The sequence below is a fragment of the Arvicola amphibius genome, chromosome 1 (assembly GCF_903992535.2).
Source record: "Arvicola amphibius chromosome 1, mArvAmp1.2, whole genome shotgun sequence".
NCBI lineage: Eukaryota > Metazoa > Chordata > Mammalia > Rodentia > Cricetidae > Arvicola > Arvicola amphibius.
This window is the reverse complement of record NC_052047.1, coordinates 121,911,633-121,934,395: the sequence shown is the minus strand read 5'-3', so window position 1 is coordinate 121,934,395 and position 22,763 is coordinate 121,911,633. Positions and strand designations below refer to the sequence as shown.

Genomic DNA, 22,763 nt, shown 5'->3' with positions numbered 1-22,763 from the left:
TACCCATAGATCACTGCCTAACTTAGCCATCATCAGAGATACTTCCTCTTGCAATAGATGGGGACTAACACAGACACACAACTGGATGACAATGTTCAGAGAGTGGGAGAATTTGCAACACTCCATCCTAAATGGGATGTCTTCATCAATCCCTCCCTTCAGGACTCAGGGAGCTATGCAGAAGAGGAAATGGAAAGACTGTAGAGCCAGGAAGGATGGATGACACCACGGAAACAGTGTCTTCCAGACACAACATGACTGACAAACAAGAACTCACAGAAACTGTTACAACACAGGGCCTACACAGCTCATTCCAGATGGGGTCCCTGAGCTGACAGGGGACGTGGACAAGGGCTCTTATCCCTAAGAAGCTATTCTTAACTGACATCTGCCTGTAAAGGAAAAATTAGTTCTCTCCAATGGAATCTCACTTGATGTGGGAGGGTCTTCTGTTTTATGTTGATTTCATTGGTTAATAAAGAAACTGCCTTGGCCATTTGATAGGCCAGCCCTTAGGTAGGTGGAGTAAACAGAACAGAATGCTGGGAGGAAGAGGGAAGTGAAACAATCACCATGCCTCTCCTCTCTGGGTCAGACGCCATGGAACCAGCCACCAGGTAAGACATGCTGAAGCTTCCCGGTAAGCCACCACTTTGTGGTGCTACATAGATTATTAGAAATGGGTTAAGCAAGATATGAGAGTTAGCCAGTAAGAGGCTAGAACCAATGGGCCAGGCATTGTTTAAAAGAATACAATTTGTGTGTTGTTATTTCGGGTGTAAAGCTAGCCGTGCGGGAGCTGGGCGGGAACAGCAAGCCACTCCTTCTACAAATGGCACCCAACGTGGGGCGATTGGTTAATAAAGAAACTACCTTGGCCATTTGATAGGCCAGCTCTTAGGTGGGTGGAGTAGACAGAACAGAATGCTGGGAGGAAGAGGGAAGTGAGGCAATCGGCATGCCTCTCCTCTCTGGATCAGACGCCATGGAAGCAGCCGCCAGGTAAGACATGCTGAATCTTCCCGGTAAGCCACCACCTCGTGGTGCTACACACATTAATAGAAATGGGTTAATCAAGATGTGAAAGTTAGCCAGTAAGAGGCTAGAGCTAATGGGCCACGCAGTGTTTAAGTGAATATAATTTGTGTGTTGTTATTTCGGGTGTAAAGCTAGCCATATGGGAACAGGGAGGGACAAAAAGCAGGCCTGCCCACCGCTCCTTCTACACTCACTGGCTATATTTCCCACACTTAAGAGCAAGCTCCATGCCCCCCAATACATGGCCAACACAAAAAAACTCAATGGTATTTTGTAGATATTTTGTATCAGAGTGCTTTATTTGGGTATTTTTTTGTGTATACATTATAGTTTCTGATTTTGTGGGATTTTTGTGAATTTTTCTGTATGTGTGTATGTGTATCTGTCTATGTAAATGTCAGTGTTTATCAAGTTTTTTATTTGATTTTATTATCATTATCATTATTATTATGGCTAGCAGGTTTTGTTTGTCTGTTTTCTAAAGACAGAAAAAAGGGCATGAAGTTGTGTGTGTGTGAAGGTGGAAAGGATCTGGGAGGAGTTGGGGGAGGGGAAACCATGACCAGAATATATTTTATAGAAAAAAACTTTTCAATACAATAATAGAAAAATGAAATAGAAACAATGAGGAAGGCTTACTGTAACGGTCTACTATGTACAAGTGTATGCTGTGCCTGTGTATATTCACGTTTCCATGTTTGTGGGCACATGTGTGTAGAGTCCAGAGTCTGACATTTGTTCTTCTCTTTGATTGTCTATTTTATAAACTGAACCTGGGTTTCTTATTTGAACCAAACTTGACAATTTGGCTACTCTGATTAGCCAGCTTGCTGCAGGTATCCCTTGTGTCCACCTGCAGAGTACAAAATTATAAGCTAGAGCCATGTCCAGTATGGGTATAAGAGATCTGGATCTGAATTATGGCCCTTATGTATCAACTGAGACATCTCTTCACCTTGGAAAAGTCTAAAAATGTTAAATACTGATTCTTACTAGTATACTAAAAGAATTGAAAAAAAGAAGAAGAAACTTTTTTTTTCCGAGACAAAGTTTCTCTGTAGTGTTGGAGCCTGTCCTAGAACTAGCTCTTGTAGACCAGGCTGGCCTCAAACTCATGGAGATTCACCTGCCTCTGCCTCCCGAGTGCTGGGATTAAAGGCCTGTGCTACTACCGCCCGGCTAGGAACATTCTTATTAAATATTTCACTCTTATTTGTAACCTTTGTGTACAAACTAAAATCATCACTTTTCCACATTTCGCACTAAAAATATTTCTACATTACAAGATGGAATAAATAAGCTATCCCAAACACATCTAGAAAAAATAATGTTTAAGAAACTATCTGAATGAAATTAGTGATATTAGATTAAGGAAGTTAAGCAAACCTTGTAGTGGAAAGTGAAATATTTCCATTTCCCTTTTTGTCAGAAGGCATCTAGTCAAGCCCACTTTTTCACAGCCATACTTCTGAATGATGGGGTCATTCTGCAGGTTGATGCTGGACTTTAAAATGGCAGAAGTTAAAGGTCCTCCTGAAACAACAAAGGTAGTGTGTGGTGGATCAGAATGTGTTATATCTCAAGGAGGGCCAGCAGGGTGGCTCAGTGGATAAGGTGCTTGCTGCACAAGCCTGGTGATATGCATTCTAACTAGGAACCCACTATGGAAGGAGGTAACTGATTCCTGGATGTGATCTTTTGACTTCTGTGCATGCTTTGGCTCAAATGTGCCTGCAAACATACATACAAACATACACACACACACACACACATACACCTGAATAATAATAAAAACCTTAAAGGGCATGCTTCTTCTTTTTTGGTGGGGGGAGGGGTGAAACAGGGTTTTTCTGTGTAGCCTTCATTATTCTAGAACTAACTCGGTAGAGAAGGCTGGCCTCAAATGCACAAAAATCTGCCTGCCTTTGCCTCCCAAGTGCTGAGATTAAAGATGTGTGCCAATACCAGTTTCTTATACAGGTTAAGCACGGTGAAGGCAAAAAGATATTATGACTCAGCTTCAACCTAAAAAGGGGAATGTGTGTGTGTGTGTGTGTGTGTGTGTGTGTGATTTCATATAGAAGCCGGGCATGGTAAGGCATATCTGTGATTCCAGCATTTGGGAGGGAGGCAACAGGATCTCAAGTTGAACAAACTTGGATTACATAGTAAGGCCCTTTCTCAAAAACTAAAACAAGAACAAACCAAGAACAGAGACAATTAATTCCAAATGTGTTACAACAATAAGGCTTTTTATAAAAGGTAGAGGAAGTCTGGACTTCAGGACTAAAGTGGTCAAAGATACTTTAAGACAGGAAACTAGCTGCCCAATCTTGAGAAAGCAGAATTGAAATGGCTGGTATGTTAGACCCTTGTTACAGTGTCTACTCATTTCAAACAGCCCATTTTATCTTCACCTACCTACACTTTTTGCTTTCTACTCCATCAACACCAGCTGATCATGTTAATCAGAATTTTAACTAAAAGATAAAGAAAACCAACTACTTTGAAAACTTCCTCTGTTTGATGTTATGAAAAGGGTCAGACAGTTCTTCGCTGGAGGTACTTAGCTTCCAGATGGCTTTCTAGTCAACAGGAATCCTCCAAATACTATCCTTTTTGATTAAGATAGACATAAGCTCTTTGCTGCCCCCAAAGCCAATTTATCACAGCAGAAGAGCGCACACCAAGTTAGACAGGAATGGAAAGAACTTGGCTTGCCAATGACAGGTTAGTAAGAAAGAAAAAGTGATGGAGAAGGGTCATCTGTCTATGTTTACTTTCATTGGTTAATTAATAAAGAAACTGCTTGGCCTGATAGGTCAGTAGATAGGTGGCTGCACTACACAGAACAGAATGCTGGGAGGAAGAAGGCAATGAGGCAGACGCCATAGCTCTCCTCTCTGAGATGTATGCAGGTTAAAATCTTTCGCAGTAAGCCGCCACGTCATGGTGCTACACACATTAATAGAAATGGATTAATCAAGATGTGAGAGTTAGCCAGTAAGAGCCTAGATCTAATGGGCCAAGCAGTGTTTAAATAAATACAATTTGTGTGTTATTTCAGGTATAAAGCTAGCCTTGTGAAATCCGGGTGGCGGGAGGCAGCCCACCCATCCTTCTACAAAAAAGATCTACGAGACAAGTTGAGAGTAGAGATAAAATAAATAATAGACCATTTGAGTGCCAGGGTCAAGAGTTTGAACTTTGGTTCATCACGCAATACATAATGGAGAACAATAAAAACTCCTGATAAGGGAAGCACCAAAATATAAAGAGTATCTTAAGAAATATTAATCTCAAATACTTGTGAAAAATAGAACAGAACAAAAGTAGAAAGGCTCTACAGTAAAACTGGCAAAAGATATTTTAACTAAAGTCTACATAGTAAGAGAGCCAAAGGGGTAGGAAGGTACACTAAAGAAATGTTAAACATAAAATAATTCAATTAAGAAAATATTTGAGTGTTTATTGGCATTACTCTAGCCAATGTACATTATAAAATTTGCTATGGAATTTAATTTAAGGTCAAGTTGGGAAGATGGACAATGAATAATGAAATAAATATTTATAAACAAATACAAATGAATAAATAGTTAATATATCAAGTAGGGATAAGAACTACAGATAAAAGGAGAGGAGGGGGAGGGTTTACTGGACAAGGAAAATGTCCGATGTCATGTTTCTATGTCAGGTTTGGTCTCTGTGGTAAAGTGGTATCTGAGTAGAGATTTATGACAGTAAAGGCAATGATCCATGCAGATTAGAGACAGGAAACCAAAATAAAAGAACTCTAAAATTCAAGTCTGGTGACTAAAGAGGAAAAAAATGTACTAACATGGAAACTAAAGATAGAAGCCTATTATTTATGGATGAGAAAAGATGTTTTTAGCTATGATAGAACAGAGAAGAAAGTTGAATATCCAAGAAACAATGTCCAGGAGGCAACTGCTGCAATGAAAGACTGTAATCTGGGACATCAAATCTAGAGATGAAGACACAGAAGTCATCTAAAGAAAACAGACAGGTAAACTTGAAAAATAAATGAAGACTCCTAAGAAAGGAAGGTGAGAGAGCCATGGAGTATGCTTTGGGAACTTGAATATATGTACGATGAAAAAAAAATGAAATAAGCTCTTAAGAGAACAGAGCAATAATCATAACCTCTCTAGTGCCTTAAGAACTACAGAATAAAATCATTACTCAAACTCAGTCTGCAACACACAGTCACAAGCGGCAGCCCGGGCTGCTTCTTTCACTGCCACCTCCTCTCCCCCCAGCACCCACAATTATCTGTGTCTTTTAGCTTTGTCAACTAAAGACCTTTGTTTAAGCCTCAACTCTTAAAATGATACTATATGATTTATTCAGATACTTGCATGTTAAATCAAATACAGCTGCATATATGATATAGGTAGCTACTGGAAGAAGAACAATGGAAATGCAGCAAAATCAGAGGATATCACCAAGATGCAGGAAACCAGGAAACACAGCTCAAAAGGAGGTAGGAGGGAACAGCCTGATTAGTCCTAGCTGTGGATACCTCCTCAGTACAATTATACAGTTACTTAACTATTATGTCTGAACACAAAGAAGTACCATTGGACAATATTTACCTTTACTTTGTCTGAATTTTAATAATTCCTATTCTACAACCCATATTCTTTCTAAAAAAACAAAGTTAATTGTAACTTAGTCACAGGACGTTCCCAGGTCTGAACAGCACTGCTGTCATGGGTATGTATCTTAAAGCTCTAACGACTGTACCTGTAGGTCACAACTAACAGTAGGACCAACTAAATTCCCATCTGTTCTTCAGTGTGAATAATATTCATCTCCCCTTCATTAGTCAATGGTAACTTCTTCCTTCCCACCTATATCCTAGTAGAAGCAAAGACCTAGTGACTGCCGAGAGCAAATGTTCACAGTAATTAGGAGCTTCAATGTCAGTAATAATCAAATATCCTTAGCTATCCAACTTAACCAGTTTCTGAAGCATGAACCAATGGTTCCTGGTATCTACCCTCTCTGGGTACTTGCTCATTTTAAAATTCTTTCTTTTAAAAAAAGAAAAGAAAGAAGACACCTTTTTGTTTAAGTTGATCAGAACTGAAGATTCTGTTGTTGTTACTATCGCTTACAAGAGTAAACTTTACCACATCCATGACATCTGTTTACAAATATCAACAAAAATGGAAGCCATACCTTTAACAGTCCTAGGAAAACCTCTGGCTAATTTCTTCTTTTGCAGCCCAATGACATCAAATAGAAAACTGGATTTCGGAGGAGGCAAGCTGAATTTCTGAAAAAATATATTAATAAGTCTTTTAAAAATACTCCAAAACAGACAAAATACTCTTAAAGGGCTAGACTGTCACTGCTGGTTCAGACCTTCATAATAGTCTAGGCTTTAACTATTCATATTATAAAATGAGAACTGTTTCCTTAACATGAGCGAGAGAGGAAGTGAAAGAAGAAATCTCCACCTAAAAACTGTTCCTCTCACTCCACACTGTAAAACGTCGACAGAGGAATTTACAAGTTCAGTGTTCTCAGGGACTTCTAATTCTCTATGTCACTGACAGCATATCAGGTAATCAGGATAGATGATATAGGGAATGCCTAGGTTGAAAGCTCTAGCTACAGGCTCATCTGGGCTAAAATTCCAATTCTAAAATATATTAGTTGTTAACTTTGGTGAGCTACTCACTTTCTTAAACATGAAATAAAATAAAATTCCTCTTACAGGACAACATGGTCATTACAGATGATAAACATAGCATGATTAATACATGACTGGGCACATAAAAAGTACTCGATAAGATGGAAGCAAAAGAGAATCAAGACCCAGGTAGATTAGGGCTGATGGACTCAAATACCTTCAGGAATATATGGACAAGCAGGCCAGAGGGACATAGGGCAGGATATGAAACAAACAGCACCTGACTTTTTTTTTTTAGTTGTCCTGGAACTCACTCTGTAGACCAGGCTGAGCCTTAAACTCACAGAGATCCGTCTGCCTCTGTCTCTCGAGTGCTGGGATTAAAGGTAGGAGCCAGCGCCACCATCACCCGGCGCATACACCTTTCTTTCTAGATGGCAGGTGCTACTGAGCTCCAGAAAGTATTCTACTGATATCCAATTTTTAAAATTTTTCTTAGATTGGTTTTCTTTTTGCTTTTTTTGTTTTTAAACAGATCTTGCACCCATGATGGATTCAAATCCTTCTTACTTGCCTTCCACCTGTTACAATTACAGCTATGTACCTCCATGCCCAACATCATGATTTGAGAGGTACAAATTTTATGAATTTTGCAATTTATAAAAATTCCGAATTACAAATAAAATAGAATCAACACAGAAGCTATATACTATAATTGGAGAATAACTTTTTCTAGATTATCATAGAAAAGCACAGACAAATCTAATCTAAACAGAGCCCTTAGTACTTCTGCTGTCTATATACCCTTCCTGCCTTCCTGTGTTTGTTTAACTAGATTGTTGAGAAACATTCTCAGACTGATGCCCTAGCCTCAGGATAGGAGCTATAACTTAGCCCCTAATACAAAATTTTCTTATCTTACATGTCTGAATGTCTTTCGGAGAAATCTGAATTCCAAATAGAACCTGTAGAAGTGTAGCTGACTCATTCCCTTCAGAATAATAACCACCACGTTGTTTAGGTGGTTTTGGTGTAAAAGTTGGCACCAGCTGTTGAAAAAAAAATCAAACCAACAGACAGCTAAGATGATACTCTCAGTTACAGACACACAAAGAACAAGCAGGAAACAGTGACTGACAACCAATAAAATTTCACCAACCACTGACCCTCTCTGACTCACTCTATAACTGGAAGACAGTAGTCCTTACTTCAAACAATTCAAATAAAAATTTTTGTAATATTCATTATAATCAAATGTCAAGTGAAAGGTAATGCATTTATTAATAATGCATTGTCCTATTAACACTTAAATATTTAAAATTTTAATTACACTTATTTTGTGTGTGTCACAGCATGGAAGTTAGAGGACAAGTTAGGGCAGCTAGTGTTCTCCTTCCATCTGAACTTTACTTTAAATTAGAACTCCTAGCTTATTTTACAAAGGTTTGTCTCCAACATATTCTGTAACCCCACCTAAGCCAGAACATCAGATGAGGGCTAAAATCAATGGCAGTCTCTCTCTCTCTCTCTCTCTCTCTCTCTCCATCTCTCATCTCTCGCGCTCTCATCTCTCCATCTCTCATCTGTCTCTCTGTCTCGCTCGTCTCGCTTTTTGTTTTGAGATAAGGGTATCTCTGACATGAGCCCTGGCTATCCAGGAACTCACTATGTAATCTAAGCTGTCCTCAAACTCAGATATCTGTCTGCCTCAGCCTCCTGAGTGCTGAGATGTGCCACTAGGCCCTGCCAGATGGCAGTATTTCTTGACAAAGAAGATGGTTCTAAAAAAATCTAGACAATTTATAACAACCTGCCTCAGGGAAATGTGTGCTAATCTCTTGATAAGTATTGTGCTGGATAGCTTTATGTCAACTTGACACAAGCTAGAGTAATCTGAAAGGAGGGCACCTCAATTAAGAAAATGCCTCCCTAAGATCCTTCATAAGCATTTTCTTAATTAGTGCTTAATGGAGGTGGGCCCAGCCTATTGTAGGTGGTGCCATCCTTGAGCTGGGGATCTTGGATTCTATAAGAAAGCAGGCTGAGCAAGCCACGCTGAGAAAGCCAATAAGCAGCACCCCTCCATAACCTCTTCATCAGCTCCTGCCTCCAGGTTCCTGCCTTGTTTGAGTGTAGGACCAAATTTCTACATGTATGGCAACCAGAATCTCAGGCCACAGTTTGCAGCTGCTGCACAGGAGGTCACCTAGCCTGTCGCCATCCCTAACAAAGGGTCAGGATGTTGTGTTGCTCCTTCTTTGTAATTTGGAGGATGCCGAAAAGAGATGTTAATTCGGCCTACATGACAGAGCTGGCATACAGAGCAGGCACAGGCAGATGTGGACATGACCACAACCATTTACCATCTGGTTGCCTAGGAAACACAATGCTAATGAAAATAAACGCAGAGAAATTTTCAGGATGTGAACTCAAAAATTTCATGAGGGATCACTGAAATCTCCCTCCTGATAAAAGCCATGTGAGTTGTCTCAATTATTCCCACAGCTCCCCTCTGATCCGGAGAAATTATTTAGGGTTCAGGCTGGCACCGGACTCCAACATTTGAGTTCCTATTCTGACTTCCTTCAGTGATGTACTATGATATGAAGTGTAAGCCAGATAAACTCTTTGCTCCCCAAATTACCTTGGTCATGGTTTTTCATTATACCAACAGAAACCCCAACTAAAACAGGCATAAGAAATATAATTTTCATAAGTCATTCATATCACTGACAGCATTCAAATAATATCATCTCTTTGTTCTTTATCTATAAAAGAAGGAAAAGACTAACCAGAATTATTAAGATAGCATTACTTTATAATAAATAAAAACAGTAAGTAAGGTGATTTTTATTGAATCCATATCAGGGGAAGCAAACTACAGTATCTATATAGCCAGACAGATATATCAGTATGTCAGATGGGACAACTGAGTATATATATACACCTTCAGCCTTGACAAATATGTTGACTGTTAGAAGAACAGAGATGGTTACCAGATTAAGTTCTTTGAAGAAATCACCAACCTGAATTTTTATACAGAAATTCCCAAATAATTATTGGCAGCTGTTACTTAATTAAAAATAAATATGATGCATGGCTAACAAAGATCAATAAGCAACAAACAAGTTTGAAACCTCTGGCCTATCTCATACCTGGGTTCAGGAACAGTGGATTTACCCAGAACTGCATACTTCAGCAACTCACACAGCTGTTTATGGGTTACCACATCATTTTCAGCAAATAAAATGGAAGATAAGCGAGCTTTCTGTAAAGAAAAATTAGAATACAGCACACTGTAGTGCTCATCAATTGGCGAAAAGGCAATTATTCACGTTTCTGATTATTTTAATATAATACAAACACAAGGATTGCTCTAATTAATTGAAAATAAGGTCTTTTTAGAGCCACTTGTGGTATGATGTCATTAGTAGAATATTTTATAAACATTGGTACAGTTTGTATATTATGCATGCCTGTGTGCTGAAAATAGTAAGATTACAATACAATTCATGCTTTCAAGAACTCTATTTTATTATGGAAAAATATGATGGGTAATTCTAACACTGCAATTGTCAGTTCTATTATAAATACATAGGATCGAGAGTGTATTTGCCCTAGGGTTTAGGACGGTGGTTCTCAACCTTTCTAATGTTGTGACCCTTTAATACACCTCCTCATGTTGTGGACACCTACAACCATAAAATTATTTCATTGCTACTTCATAACTGTAATTTTGCTACTATTATGCATCATAACATAAATATCTGATATGCAGATGGTCTTAGACAACCCCCATGAAAGGGTTATTTGACCCCCAGGTTAGAACCATTGGTTTAGAGTGTTATAACAGTGCTAGCCACCAACACACCTTAAGTACTTAATAAATATCAGATATTACTACTAATTTCTTCATGGTTGAACTGCCTAGTTTTAAGTCAACATGACGCAAGCTAGTCATCTTAGAGGAAGGAATCTTACCTGAGAAAATGCCGTCACAGGACTGGCCTGTAGGCAACCCTGTGACTATTTTCTCAATTGAAGATCGTGTAGGAGGCCCAGCTCATTGTGGGTGCTGCCCCCCGAATCCCGCCTCCTGAAGGTGTCCTTGATGGTATAGGAAAGCAGGCTGAGCACTTACTAAGGAGGAAGCCAGTAAGCAGCACTCTTCCCTGGCATCTGCATCAGTTCCTGCCTCCTGGTTCTTGCCCTGAGTTTCTGCCGTGACTTCCATTAGGGAAGGAAGGATTGTGACCTGGACATACAACTGAAATAAACCCTTTCCTCCCAAGCTGCTTTTAGTCATGGAATCAAGGTGTTTTATCACAGCAATGGAAACCCTAACTTATGCAGTGGCTTTAAGTTAATGTTGAGTATTCACCATTAAACACTTTTTTGAGCGCCTGTACTAGAGGGGCTGAATTCAGGGCACATGTAAGACAAGTGCCTTACTACTGAGCCACATTGCCAACCCCAGCCAAAGTTTTCAGAAATGTATCTGTACTAAATTATTTAATCCTTATAACTTTGAAGTGGGGACTACCATTATTTTCATTTTACAACAAGGAAATGAAGTAATAGGTTGGAGAACCACAACTGGAATGCAAACTTCAAACACCAAGCTCTTTTCATCTCTGCACTACAGTTCCCCAAGGGTATTTACAAACATCCATTTGGCTTCATAATCATCCCAGGCTCATCTGCATTTCTCCCTATCAGTTATAGAACACCAAATATAGTATGTGAAAATGGTTTAGGCTAAATACATTTAAAATGTATAATCAAAATTTTATACTAAAAACCGTTTTTGGTGAAATATTTTTAAAAATTACAAATATTAAGTTAAACATTCTTATTATTGGTATCATTATTCATCTATCTACTCATTTCCCCAGGATTAATTTCCCATCAAAATGACTATACATATTTTATTCGCTATAAGTATTGCTAATTCTGACTTATTTTTTACCAAACTGTATGAAAATGATAAGATTGAGCCAGACAAAGGTTATAGGGCAACAATCAATCATGGTTCCTAGGCGTTGGATACTGAGGTCCTGAGTAGGGTAGGAAGGATGACTCATGAGGAAGATAGATCAGAACTATGAACAGAGGCTAGGACATCCTCACAGGGCGATGCCTGAACAGCCTGCGGCAATCCACATGTACTGTGAAGGGGAATCCACTGTGGCCTGGCACAGGATGTTAGGAACTGGCTATGTATGCTCCAGGTGTAGCAGTGGCTTAGTACAGGACTTAGGGCCTGAACAGGTAAGTGCCTATGTAATAGGGATGCTTGCAGAGCCTGTTACAATAATGAGGGCTCTTCAAACGTATGTGATCTGGAACCGAGCAGGGCAAAGATGTGGTGAACAGGAGGTGGTGATAGTGACTAAGAATTAAACATTGGAGATGATAGTTGTATTTCTATCAGAAAAGGAAGCTGCAGATATGAAAAAGGAGGAACTACAAAGAACCCTGACTAGAAATAAGTTGACTGGAAAGCATACATTGTGAATTCAGGAAACTAGATGTAAATGCCTGTTTGTATATATTTACAGTACACAGCATACCCATTAAAATGACCTCTTGGAACTACTGGCATCCTACTACCATCAAGTCATCTATAATACCACCATTTTAAATATGCAAATGCCAACCGGGTGGTGATGGTGCACATCTTTAATCCCAGCACTCAGAAGGCAGAGGCAAGAGAATCTCTGTGTTTGAGGCCAGCCTGGTCTACAGAGCTAGTTCCAGGACAGCTAGGGCTGTTACACAGAGAAACAACAGAAACAAAAAACAAACAAATTTACAAAGCCATTCTCCACTAAGAACCAGTCTGATTCCAGGGGCCTGGGACAGAGAAAGCAGATACCCCTTCTCACCAGAAAGCAATGACATGCTCAGAGTGATACAGTCATGTCATAACTCAAAAGCAAGTTAATATCAAATCTTGGCTATTCAGAGAATCAGAACACATAGCCAGAGTGGGAGATGGCTCAGCAGTTAAGAGCAATGGCTGCTCTTCCTGAGTGAGGACCCACTTCATCCTTGCGTCCACCTAGTGACACACAAGCAGCTAGAACTCCAGTTTTAGGCAATCCAACGCCATCTACTGGCCTCCTAGGGCATCAAGCACATACATAGTACAGACATGCATGCAGGCAAAGCACAAATAGACATAAAATAATTTTGAAAATAAAACTTAAAAAATAAATAATAAAGTCTGGTAGTATAGAACAGTAATCTCAGTTACTGAGGAGGCATGAGAACCACAAGTTCAAGACCTACTGGGCCACAGGGCCACTTGAAAGTTGAGCTTGACAACTTAGTGAACAGGCTCAGAAAGAAAGAGCAGGTGAGTGAGTGTGTGTGTGTGTGTGTGTGTGTGTGTGTAGTTTAGGTAGAGAGTACTTGTCTATTGTGCTCAAGGTTCTAGATTCAATACCCAGCACCAAAACAAAAAAATAAAATAAAATTAACAAATGATGGCTTAATGAATAGATTATCTGTGAATACCCACTGATAAACTGAGGTGACTTAAGGATCCTCTACAGAATTACAAAGGGAGTTTAAGACAGGTTGGCAGACAGGTTGGCACACACCAACTTACTATGTGAAGTAATCAAAGTTAACAACACCAGCAATGGGATTAGTCAAAACATCATATGCCAACTGCAAGAGAAGACTATCTCTTCTGTGCTAGTCCGGCAAAGATGTGTGACCTCAGTCTCATCAACGGAGAGACACTCAAGTTTGAGGAACATTCTACAAAATAATTGATCCAGAAAACCTCAAAAGAAAATAAAGGGGCTGGAGAGATGGCTCAGAGGTTAAGAGCATTGCCTGCTCTTCCAAAGGTCCTGAGTTCAATTCCCAGCAACCACATGGTGGCTTACGACCATCTGTAAAGGGGTCTGGTGCCCTCTTCTGGCCTGCAGATATACACATAGACAGAATATTGTATACACAATAAATAAATATTTAAAAAAAAAAAAAGAAAATAAAGTCACATATGTCAAAAGACTATTAGAGTTGAAGAAGAAAGATATTAAAAAGTCAACATGATTCTACATTAGACCAAATGCTAAAAAGATTAATCAATCAAGTAAAGAACCTTGGCTGGGCTCTGAGAATTAAGTGGCAGCAATACAATCATGTTAATTTCCTTATTTAGATGCTGTGCTGTGATTATGTGGGGCACCAAGGAAAAACACCCAAAGGGAAAAATGCAGCACCACATGGGCCGGCAACTATGTTCCACTGTTGGCTAGGGCAGCTTTTAGGACTGCTTTGCAGCTTTTCTATAATGTTTTAAGTTCTAAGTTGAATTGTCAATATTCTTGTATTTCTTTTTTATTGCTAATCGAGTAAATCGTAATTATTCCATTTTAATGAAAAAAAATTGGTGACACTAATTCCTTTCTAACATAGCATACAACTTAAATGTTCCGGCTCCTTACTAGAATGTAAGCTGTAGTAAGGCAGTAATTTTTATTTATTGATTGATACATCTCACGTGCCTACGTCACACTGCGTTGGGCACATGACAAACACCTGGCGATTGGCTTATATTTGTTTAGCGGTTACTAAATATCAGGAACGTCAGTCAATACGCCCAACAAGAATGCAAATTATATAGAGGCAGAGAATTCTGTTTAGGTGTAAAGGATAATCCTGAAACATTCCTGTTTCACAGATCTTAATAAATATTCCGTGTAGCAGACAGTAAATCAGTTCGCGGTTTTTGTTGTTGTTTGAGACAGGGTTTTTCTGTGTAACTGCCCTGCTATCTAGGAACCTCGTTCTGTAGACCAGGCTGGCCTCGGAAACACAGAGATCCGCCCGTCTCTGCCTGCTGAGTGCTGGGACTAAAGGGGTGAGCTACCAGCGCCCGGCTGGCTGCATAAGTTATCCCTACTTTACAGCCCAGAGACGGGGTTCAGGGAAGTCAAGTGGGTCAGCCCTGATCCCGGTGCAGGGACCCTACAGGCGGCTGGGGCACGTGACTCGGAGCCGCACCCGACTTCGGGCCTCCTGCCGGGCTCTCCTTGGCTCACCTTGGCTCTAGGCTCCTCGTCCTCGAGATCCGGCTCTGTCGCCAGGGCCGAGTTCGGGGCCCCCTTCCTCTTCCTGGGGATCGTCTCCGTCTCTAGCTCCATCAGGCTGCAGGGAAAGATCAGCTGCAGCTGCGGTGACCAGGACACCGGCGGAGCGCGGGAAAGGAGGACGGTCCTCAACTTTCTCCCCTCAACGCAGCTCAGGCCCCTTTTCCGCGCTTTGCCCGCGCAGAGACTCCCCTCAGCGAGGGGTTGGAATCGCTACCTGAGGCGCGTCGGGGGCGGAGCGAGGCCGCTCGCCCTTCCCAAGCCTCCGTCTCCGCCCTCCAGGTCTCGAACCGCCCCAGGCGCCTCCATCCGCCCGCTGACGGCCGCCACCGCCTCCACAACACTCGAGCCCGCTCAGCCGCGCCGACGTTTAAACCGACCGGAAGTGAGGGCAGCTGACTTCCGGCCGTTGGACTCTGAGGAGCGGAGGGTCTGGCATGGCGACCAAGCGGCTGGCGCGGTACGCTAGGGGTTTCACCACGGAGGGTTGGCGGCGCTCATCCGCAGGCGGCTTGTCTGGGTCTGAACAGGTCGGCCTCGGGCCCCACGCCGCCATCCTCGCTAGCCTGGAGGAGCCCGAGGAGCCGGGTTCTTGGGCGGCGTGCCGTTTCGGGTCTGGGAAGCCCCTGGAATGTGACTGTGCTGTGCACATTGTTCGCGGGCAGGTGCCACTGCACCCATTGCGTCCGAGCCACCTGCCTAGCCCAATTACAGCGGACCCTACATTTTTGGACACGCTATGAGGTTTGTCGACACAGAGCGCGCCTACAATACCAGCGGAAGGAAGTCGAGGCTAGCCTGGTCTGTGAGGAAATGTTGGGGCAGGCCCGAGGCCCCATAACCAGACTGTCTCAAAACAACAACAGAACCAAGTCCAAAACAACAACAAAAAAAAGGCAATGTGATGTGTTAGTGAATAGCCTGGATTTCAGGATTGGAGAGCTCCTACCAACCGGTTAACCTACTATGGCCATCTTTAGCATAAAATAAGGGATGCAGACATATCTAACGCCTAGACTTGTTTAAAGGCGGGTACCACCTTAGTTTGTAATATTTGCTGATGAAGTAATCAGTAATGTCAGCTTTTAACCCCAGAGCATCACGTCCTGGTCTTGTCGTTTTCAAAAAGCTAAAACACTGCTCCAGGCATCTGCTAGTTTAAAGCTGTACTCATCAGGGTTTTTGTCTCACCTGCATCTGAGACCATGGTTCACCCTGTCTGCTGCTTTGGATCCAGTATCTTGCTATTGGTTTTTCATCATAGATTGCCTTCCTGTCAAACTCTGGTTATCTTACTTCCTCACCTAGATTTTTACTTTAGGAACAGGAGTCATCATCGCTTTAGAACAGAAAAAGTACAGCAATAGCTAACGGGTTTATTTTTTTGGGGGGGGGGTTGTTTTTTTGTTTTTTTTTTTGTTTTTTTGTTTTTTGGTTTTTTGGAGACAGGGTTTCCCTGTAGTTTCTAGAGCCTGTCCTGGAACTAGGTCTTGTAGACCAGGCTGGCCTACCTAACTGGTTTTAACCGTCTTTGCAGTCCTTTGAGTTCCTCAGTGCTGCTATAAAACAAGGACAGGCAAAATGAGTGTTTGGCAATAGTCACTGGAAGGCCCGTGCAGGCAAAATGGGACATCCAAGAGAGGATGGCACTTAGCCAAGAATCCCGATCTTGTAAACTCTACACAGCTGCTGTTTGAGAGAGGGACTTGCTGTGTCAGCTAACCTGCTCTCAAACTGCTCGGCCTTGGCCTGCTGAGCACTGAGTTACAAGTGTGTGCCCCACACCCAACTCCAATTATAGTACCTTAATGAGAATTTTACCATTTGTTCAGTGCTATTAGTTTGATAGCTGATTCTAACTGGAGTATAAATGAATTTATTGATCTTACTGATTTTGTATTCTTAGGCAGCTTGGATTAATTAGGAGAAAGTCAGTTGCCCCAGCAAGTGGGAATCCAGGAAGAAGCAGATTCAGTAAGTCCCATGTTTTTTCATTTGGAAACCTTGAACTTGGAATGTGTACTAAGAACACTTTGTCTTTTGCAGAACAGTGTATGACTACTTAATTGTCATTGATTTTGAGTCCACATGCTGGAAAGATGGGAAACACCACAGGAGTCCTGAAATAAGTAAGTTTGGACTGCCCTGGGTCCCAAGCTTGTGCTCACAATGGGGTCTTCTTAAAGTTCCTAGATACGAATCAGCCAATAAGAAAGCAGGATGCCAGAAGCTGGTAGTTTAATATAAACACTGTGTTGCCTAAAAAAGGATATTAAAATGCCAAATACTTGAATGTGATCATGCAAAGTAGCTAGTTGTTTTAGGATTATATTTAAAACTTTGCTTGGATAGAAACTGAAAATGGCTTTACAATAATAGAGTACATTTTAACTCTTGTCTCATATTTAGTTGTGAAACCAGACACATAGCTTTGAGTTTTGACTTATTCCTTGACCTAGCTTTCTTAAACTTTGTTTCTCACGGCTTTGGCTACTCTAAGAAGCTTTTACTGCCATGATTGTTGACTAGGTGCTGTTATGAAGCAGGGCCTGTTTAGGAGGATTTGCATATTCAGGCTGGGTGTGGTGGTACACACCATAATCCCAGCCTCAGAGACAGAGACAGGGGGCATCTCTATGATTTGAAGCCAGCTTGGTCAGTGCTTCTTCAACCTTCCTAATGCTGAGACCCTTTAATACGGTTCCTCATGTTGTGGTAACCCCAAACATAAAATTATTTTTGTTGCTACTTCTAACTAATTTTACTATTGTTATGAATTATAATTTAAATATTTACTATCCAGAAAGGATTCCAACCCACAGATTGACAACTGCTGATCTATATTGATTCCAGACCAGCCAGGACTACAAATTGAGACCCAATAAATAAAATAAACAAAAAAAATAAATACAATATACTTAAGTATTAATCTATGATTCTTCCACTAGTTGAATTTTCCAGCAGTTTTGTTGAGTACGGCAACTGGAGAGATTGAATCTGAGTTCCATGCTTATGTTCAGCCTCAGGAGCATCCAGTTCTTTCTGAATTTTGCACAGAACTGACAGGGAGAAAGCAGGTATGATGCAAATTTAAAAAGTTCAGAAACAAGTTTCAAAAGAAAACTAAAAGTTATGTAACACTTAGGATTACATTTTTCAGTGTTAAGAGAAATAATGTCCCCTCTGAAAGTCCATGGGATCTTGAAAATATCAGACTAATGGCTAGAAACATAAAGGTCAGGATAGTAGCTCTGTTTAGGGGGCTCACCTAGTGTGTGGGAAGTTCAGGGTTTGGGCTCCAGAAGAAACAGTGTATTTGCATTACTCGATGTCTTTTATTTCCGTGAGACTGGACGTAAAGTGTGTACTTCTGTGAGACTCTGGCGTTACCAGCCTCGTTTCTCTCACCTCGTTGAACTCAAGTCACTGCAGTGTTTCCTGTAATGTCGGCATGTTGTGCTAGGTAAACTGTTTGTCAGTCAGAACCTCTCTTTTGTTCTGTCCCCATAGTACAGAGTTGTGATAAATGCTCAGTAGCTTAGAAGTTCATTTGTTAAAATCAGATTTTGGCTCTCCAATCAGGTTCAAGTTGATGAAGGAGTCCCCTCTGAAGATTTGCTTATCTTCAGTTCTGTAAATGGATTCATAAGATTCAGCAGCAGGAAGAAAATATTTTTTGCTCCTGGAGATTCGGAGCCTTCTTCTCTTGAAGTAAATTGTGTGCTTTTGTGACCTGGTCAGGTAAAACCATGAGTTCTGATTGTAGTCCCGATGGGTCGCATTGAGGCTGAGGAGGTGGCTCAGCAGATTACCAGTCTTGTTACAACAATCATGAGGACCAGAGTTGGGATCTTCAGAAACCCACATAGAAGCCACATGGGCACAGTGTTCTATCTCTAACTTCAGGTAAATAGGTGGAGACAAGGAATCCCTGGAGCAAGCTGGCTAGTCAGAGGACCTAAAACAGCAAATCTGAGGCTCAGTGAGGAACTCTGCCTCAATAGATTAGGTGGGAAACGGTTTATTCCTGATGGCCGCCTTACCTCCATACGTACACATGTACACATACACCTTCACCCCCACACTTGTGAGCATGTGGCACACACATACCACACATACATATGCCCCACTTACCAAAAGAGCAGTAGCGTTACCACTATGTAGTCCTTTATTTCCAGTTTAGTCTTCCTAACCTACAATTATGCTCGTCGACCTCATTGACCTGGGGAAGAAAATCAAGGGCCTCATAGGTACTAAGCCAAGAAATGCAAATTCATTCATATTTTTAAAATCACAATTCTCAGGCCAATAAGAAACCCTGTCTCAAAATAAGACGGGTAGCACTTGAGTGATCGCCTGTGGCTGCCCTCTGATCTGCACACCTGCTCACTTGCACCAGCACACAAGCACACCCACACACCTATGCTCCTGCACACATGCAGAAGATATGATTTTGAAATTGTCAACTTAATTTCTTAATGGTGAGTTATATAAGGTGTAAAATAATAGAGACTATATGAGCATTGTTATTAGCATAGTGATATTATCTCACTGCTCTCCTACATCTTGTCTTGTATATTTTACTTGTAAATGGCAGAGCACTGACATCACTGACTTTTCATGCCCTTAATGCAGACTGGGACTTGGGGGTTTGCCTAGAGTATGAGTGTAGAAGAAAGCAGCTGCTAAAACCCGGGTTCCTGAATTCTTGGATTGATCTCAGAGCAACTTATAAGGTAAGCATCAAAGATGAAGCCTGTTCACTTTGTTTTGTTGAGAAGTGGTTATATTTTATCTTACTGGTATGAATTTCTACAATGAGGTATTTTTCTTTTGGAATGTTCACATAAGTAATAAATCCCAAATCTGATAGAACTAAAAGCTGTAGGAAATAATTTCATAGCCTTTATAATCATTATATTTTAAAATGTCTTTTTTTGTTTATTAGCTTTTTTTAAGCGAAAACCCAAAGGACTAAATGGTGCGTTGCAGGAAGTGGGAATAGAATTTTCAGGACGAGAACATTCTGGTTCGTATAAACTGATATTTTATTATGTAGTAGTGTGAGCTTTCAAATCGTTTGATATTAGTTTCATGTAGGGGTAGTGCTTTTTTTTTTCCAGGTTTTTGAGACACTGTTCCTCTATGTAACAGTCCTGGCTGTTCTGCAACTCTTGTAGACCATACTGACCTGAATTAAGTGATCCAGCCCTCTGCGTAGCACTTTGAATTTGAATTTAGATAAAGATCACCATGTAGTACTTCTGGTTGGTTTAAAGTAAATAGATAAATAATGAGTACATGAAATAGAAACACGAGTGCCAGATATATGATGCACTAGTGAAAAGAACTGAACAGGAGCTTTTTTTTTTTTTTTTACAAATGATGGTTTGTATGGAATGCTGGTCACATTTTGGAAAGCTGTCTAACAAATTCTCACCTGTGTAAACACAAGCCCTTGTATATAAGCTGTCACAATTTCCCACAGACCGATTTATGATTTTTTTAATTCAGTAGGTGGTTACAAAACTAACATATACCCCCATTTCTGCTTAAATGTGATTTGTTTTTTACTATTTCCTTATGTTAGTTCTACAACATTCAGTGTTTGCTATTTTATCTCCTCAGGCTTAGATGATTCTCGGAACACTGCTCTTGCTTGGAAAATGATCAGGGATGGTTGTAATAAAAGTTACCAGGTCCTTGAACAAGGTGAGTGTGTCAGTTCAGCTCTAGGGTAGTAATCATAGGTTCATTAGAATGTTGATTTCACACCAGTGGTTCTCCTCCCCCCTCTTTTTTGGCATATGTAATGTCTACCGAAGAAATTATACAGTTTCTAAAGCAGTGGATTTGTCTGTGGAATCACAGGTTCTCACTAAGAGGAATCCTAAGATTTTGGTCAGAAATTTGGGCACAGATCAAGCTGAAGAAGCATCTGCCTGCAAGTAGCATCCAGGGTCCCAGTATACATCAAAAGGAGCCCAAAAGTACAGTAAATACCCAGGAAAATGCTCAAATGAATTTAGTTTGTGTGAATTCCTCTATAAAGGACCAGTTGCAGCTAAGACCAAAGGGTCTTCACAATATCAAATGTGGCTTAACGCCTTTACTTCTAAGCCCTCGACCTCTGTGGAACAACTGTCTTCTCCCACCTTGAATCCACCTCTCTTTATGCAGAAGCAAAGAAGAAGTGAACAGTTAGCACTGAATGACACTTCGAGGTCCTTGGCACGTAACTCCAACTTGGTACTTGTGTCTACGACCATTCCACCTGTTAATGTTGTTTCTGATGGAGAAGTGGGTTCTACCGCTGACTGTTTACCTATGTTGACTGAGTGGGAAGATGTAGTTTTACTGCCAGCATCTCAGGCCGAACAAGATAAAGATGCCTGCCTCATATTAGTAACACAAATGTAGAGACTTCATTTAATTCTGGAGAGAGATCGATAGTTTTAGAAGAACCAGAAATCCTTAGTTATGAAAACTTTGACGAATCTCAAGGAAACTCCTCAAAACTTTGAGACATCTAAGTCTATTGTGTATAAGGGTCCTCACAGTACAGTCTATAATGTAAAAGAAGCCAAACATCCGAGTTCAGATGCTTCTGCTTTTAAACTACCCGAATGCAAAGCCCTTACCATCAACAGTCTTAATGCCAATGCCTCACATCCTTCGTTTTTGAGGAAACAACCTCTTCTTTTAGGTGGTACTAAAAGGAATTCATCTAGTCCCCCAGCTTTCCCACGAGCCAGAAAGCAGATCTTCACTATTTATGATGAAAAGTCTGCATCATCTACGTGCTCCCCAGGAACTTCTTCCCGGAAAGTTCTTTCCTCTGTATTGACATCCACAGTTAACCTACAAGAGCCTTGGAAGAGTGGGAAGATGACACCTCCCTTATGCAAGTGTGGCAGAAGGTCTAAGCGGTTGTTTTTCCAATAATGGGCCAAACCATGGGAAAGCCTTCTACTGTTGCCCTGTTGGGACGTTCCAGGAAGACAGAAAATGCTGCAGTTATTTTAAATGGGAACAAACACTTCAAAAGGAAAGAGCCAATAGCAGAGCTCTATCTTGTTCCTCAGGACTCACTTTCAACTCTCCAGAGACAAGCAATATTCATGATAGAAATTTAAGTTTTCCTATTAAAAATTCTTTATGACTCCGACCTTCAATGAGAAATTGATAAATTCTCTTCTAAATTGTCTTTTACTTCAGTATAAGCTTCATGTGACTTTTATACCAGAAAATAAAAGTATCAGGGTCAAGTTTCAAGGTCTCAGCGTACCTGCAACCACAGCTACACTGGAGCAGTTCATACAGAGGGGAAGTAATTTGTATGACTTTACTCTTGCCCAGTAGTTATCTGACACCTGTCCCTTGTCTGTTCCTGTAGGAATCCTCATTCCCTAAATTCCCTAATGTGTTTTTGGATAATGTCACAGAACTATATTTCATATATTATCATTTGCTGAATTTATCAAACTATCATGAACCACAAGAAAAAATACTTTTATAAACCATATTTATTTACTAAGTAGCCATAGCACATGACAGCTTCCTCTTATAGACCCTGAAGCAAATTTCAAACTATTTTTAAATTACTTCAGTGAAAATATGACTAATAAAATTCTTATTCAACTTTTAGGTAAATATTCTAAGAATTATGACAATTTCCTAAAAAGTTACTTAGTTTTTTTAAGAGCTTTAATATTTGTTCTGATTTGTAATTAACACATTAGAACTATTCAGTTACATTTTGAAAATCAGTGCGATAGAAATTTGATTTAGACACTTTCCTAAAATAGTTTTAAAACCTCTCAGCACCTGATAACCTTCTTTTATGCTGCCAAATTGCAGGAACATTGACGTGAACATAGAAGGATTCACTGACTCTTTGATTTCAGATTCAGCCTCTGATGTTATTAATAAAAGTACTTTAAGTTTAATAT

At 40.5% G+C, this 22,763-nt stretch overlaps 1 protein-coding gene and 1 pseudogene across 9 annotated transcripts in view; one reads left to right on the top strand and one right to left on the bottom strand.

Annotated features, from left to right (window-relative positions):
- Window positions 1–15,089, bottom strand: part of Rexo5 (RNA exonuclease 5) — a 57,403-nt gene extending 42,314 nt beyond the window's left edge. For 6 of the 9 annotated variants that reach the window (XR_005285039.1, XM_038326340.1, XM_038326381.1 and 3 more), the window contains exons 1-5: window positions 14,764–15,089; window positions 9,856–9,968; window positions 7,623–7,749; window positions 6,244–6,340; window positions 2,425–2,571 (exon numbers count right to left, since the gene is read on the bottom strand). Coding sequence is in view for 8 of the 9 variants with exons in the window: in XM_038326340.1 (XP_038182268.1) it covers window positions 2,425–2,571; window positions 6,244–6,340; window positions 7,623–7,749; window positions 9,856–9,968; window positions 14,764–14,865 (586 nt within the window). In the remaining variant the exon portion in view is untranslated. The remainder of the gene's footprint in view (window positions 1–2,424; window positions 2,572–6,243; window positions 6,341–7,622; window positions 7,750–9,855; window positions 9,969–14,763) is intronic. The other 3 variants (XM_038326358.1, XM_038326406.1, XM_038326389.1) reach the window with 3 other exon arrangements.
- A 47-nt stretch (window positions 15,090–15,136) lies between these two features.
- LOC119812068 lies at window positions 15,137–22,740 on the top strand (annotated as a pseudogene).
- The last annotated feature ends 23 nt before the right edge of the window (window positions 22,741–22,763 follow it).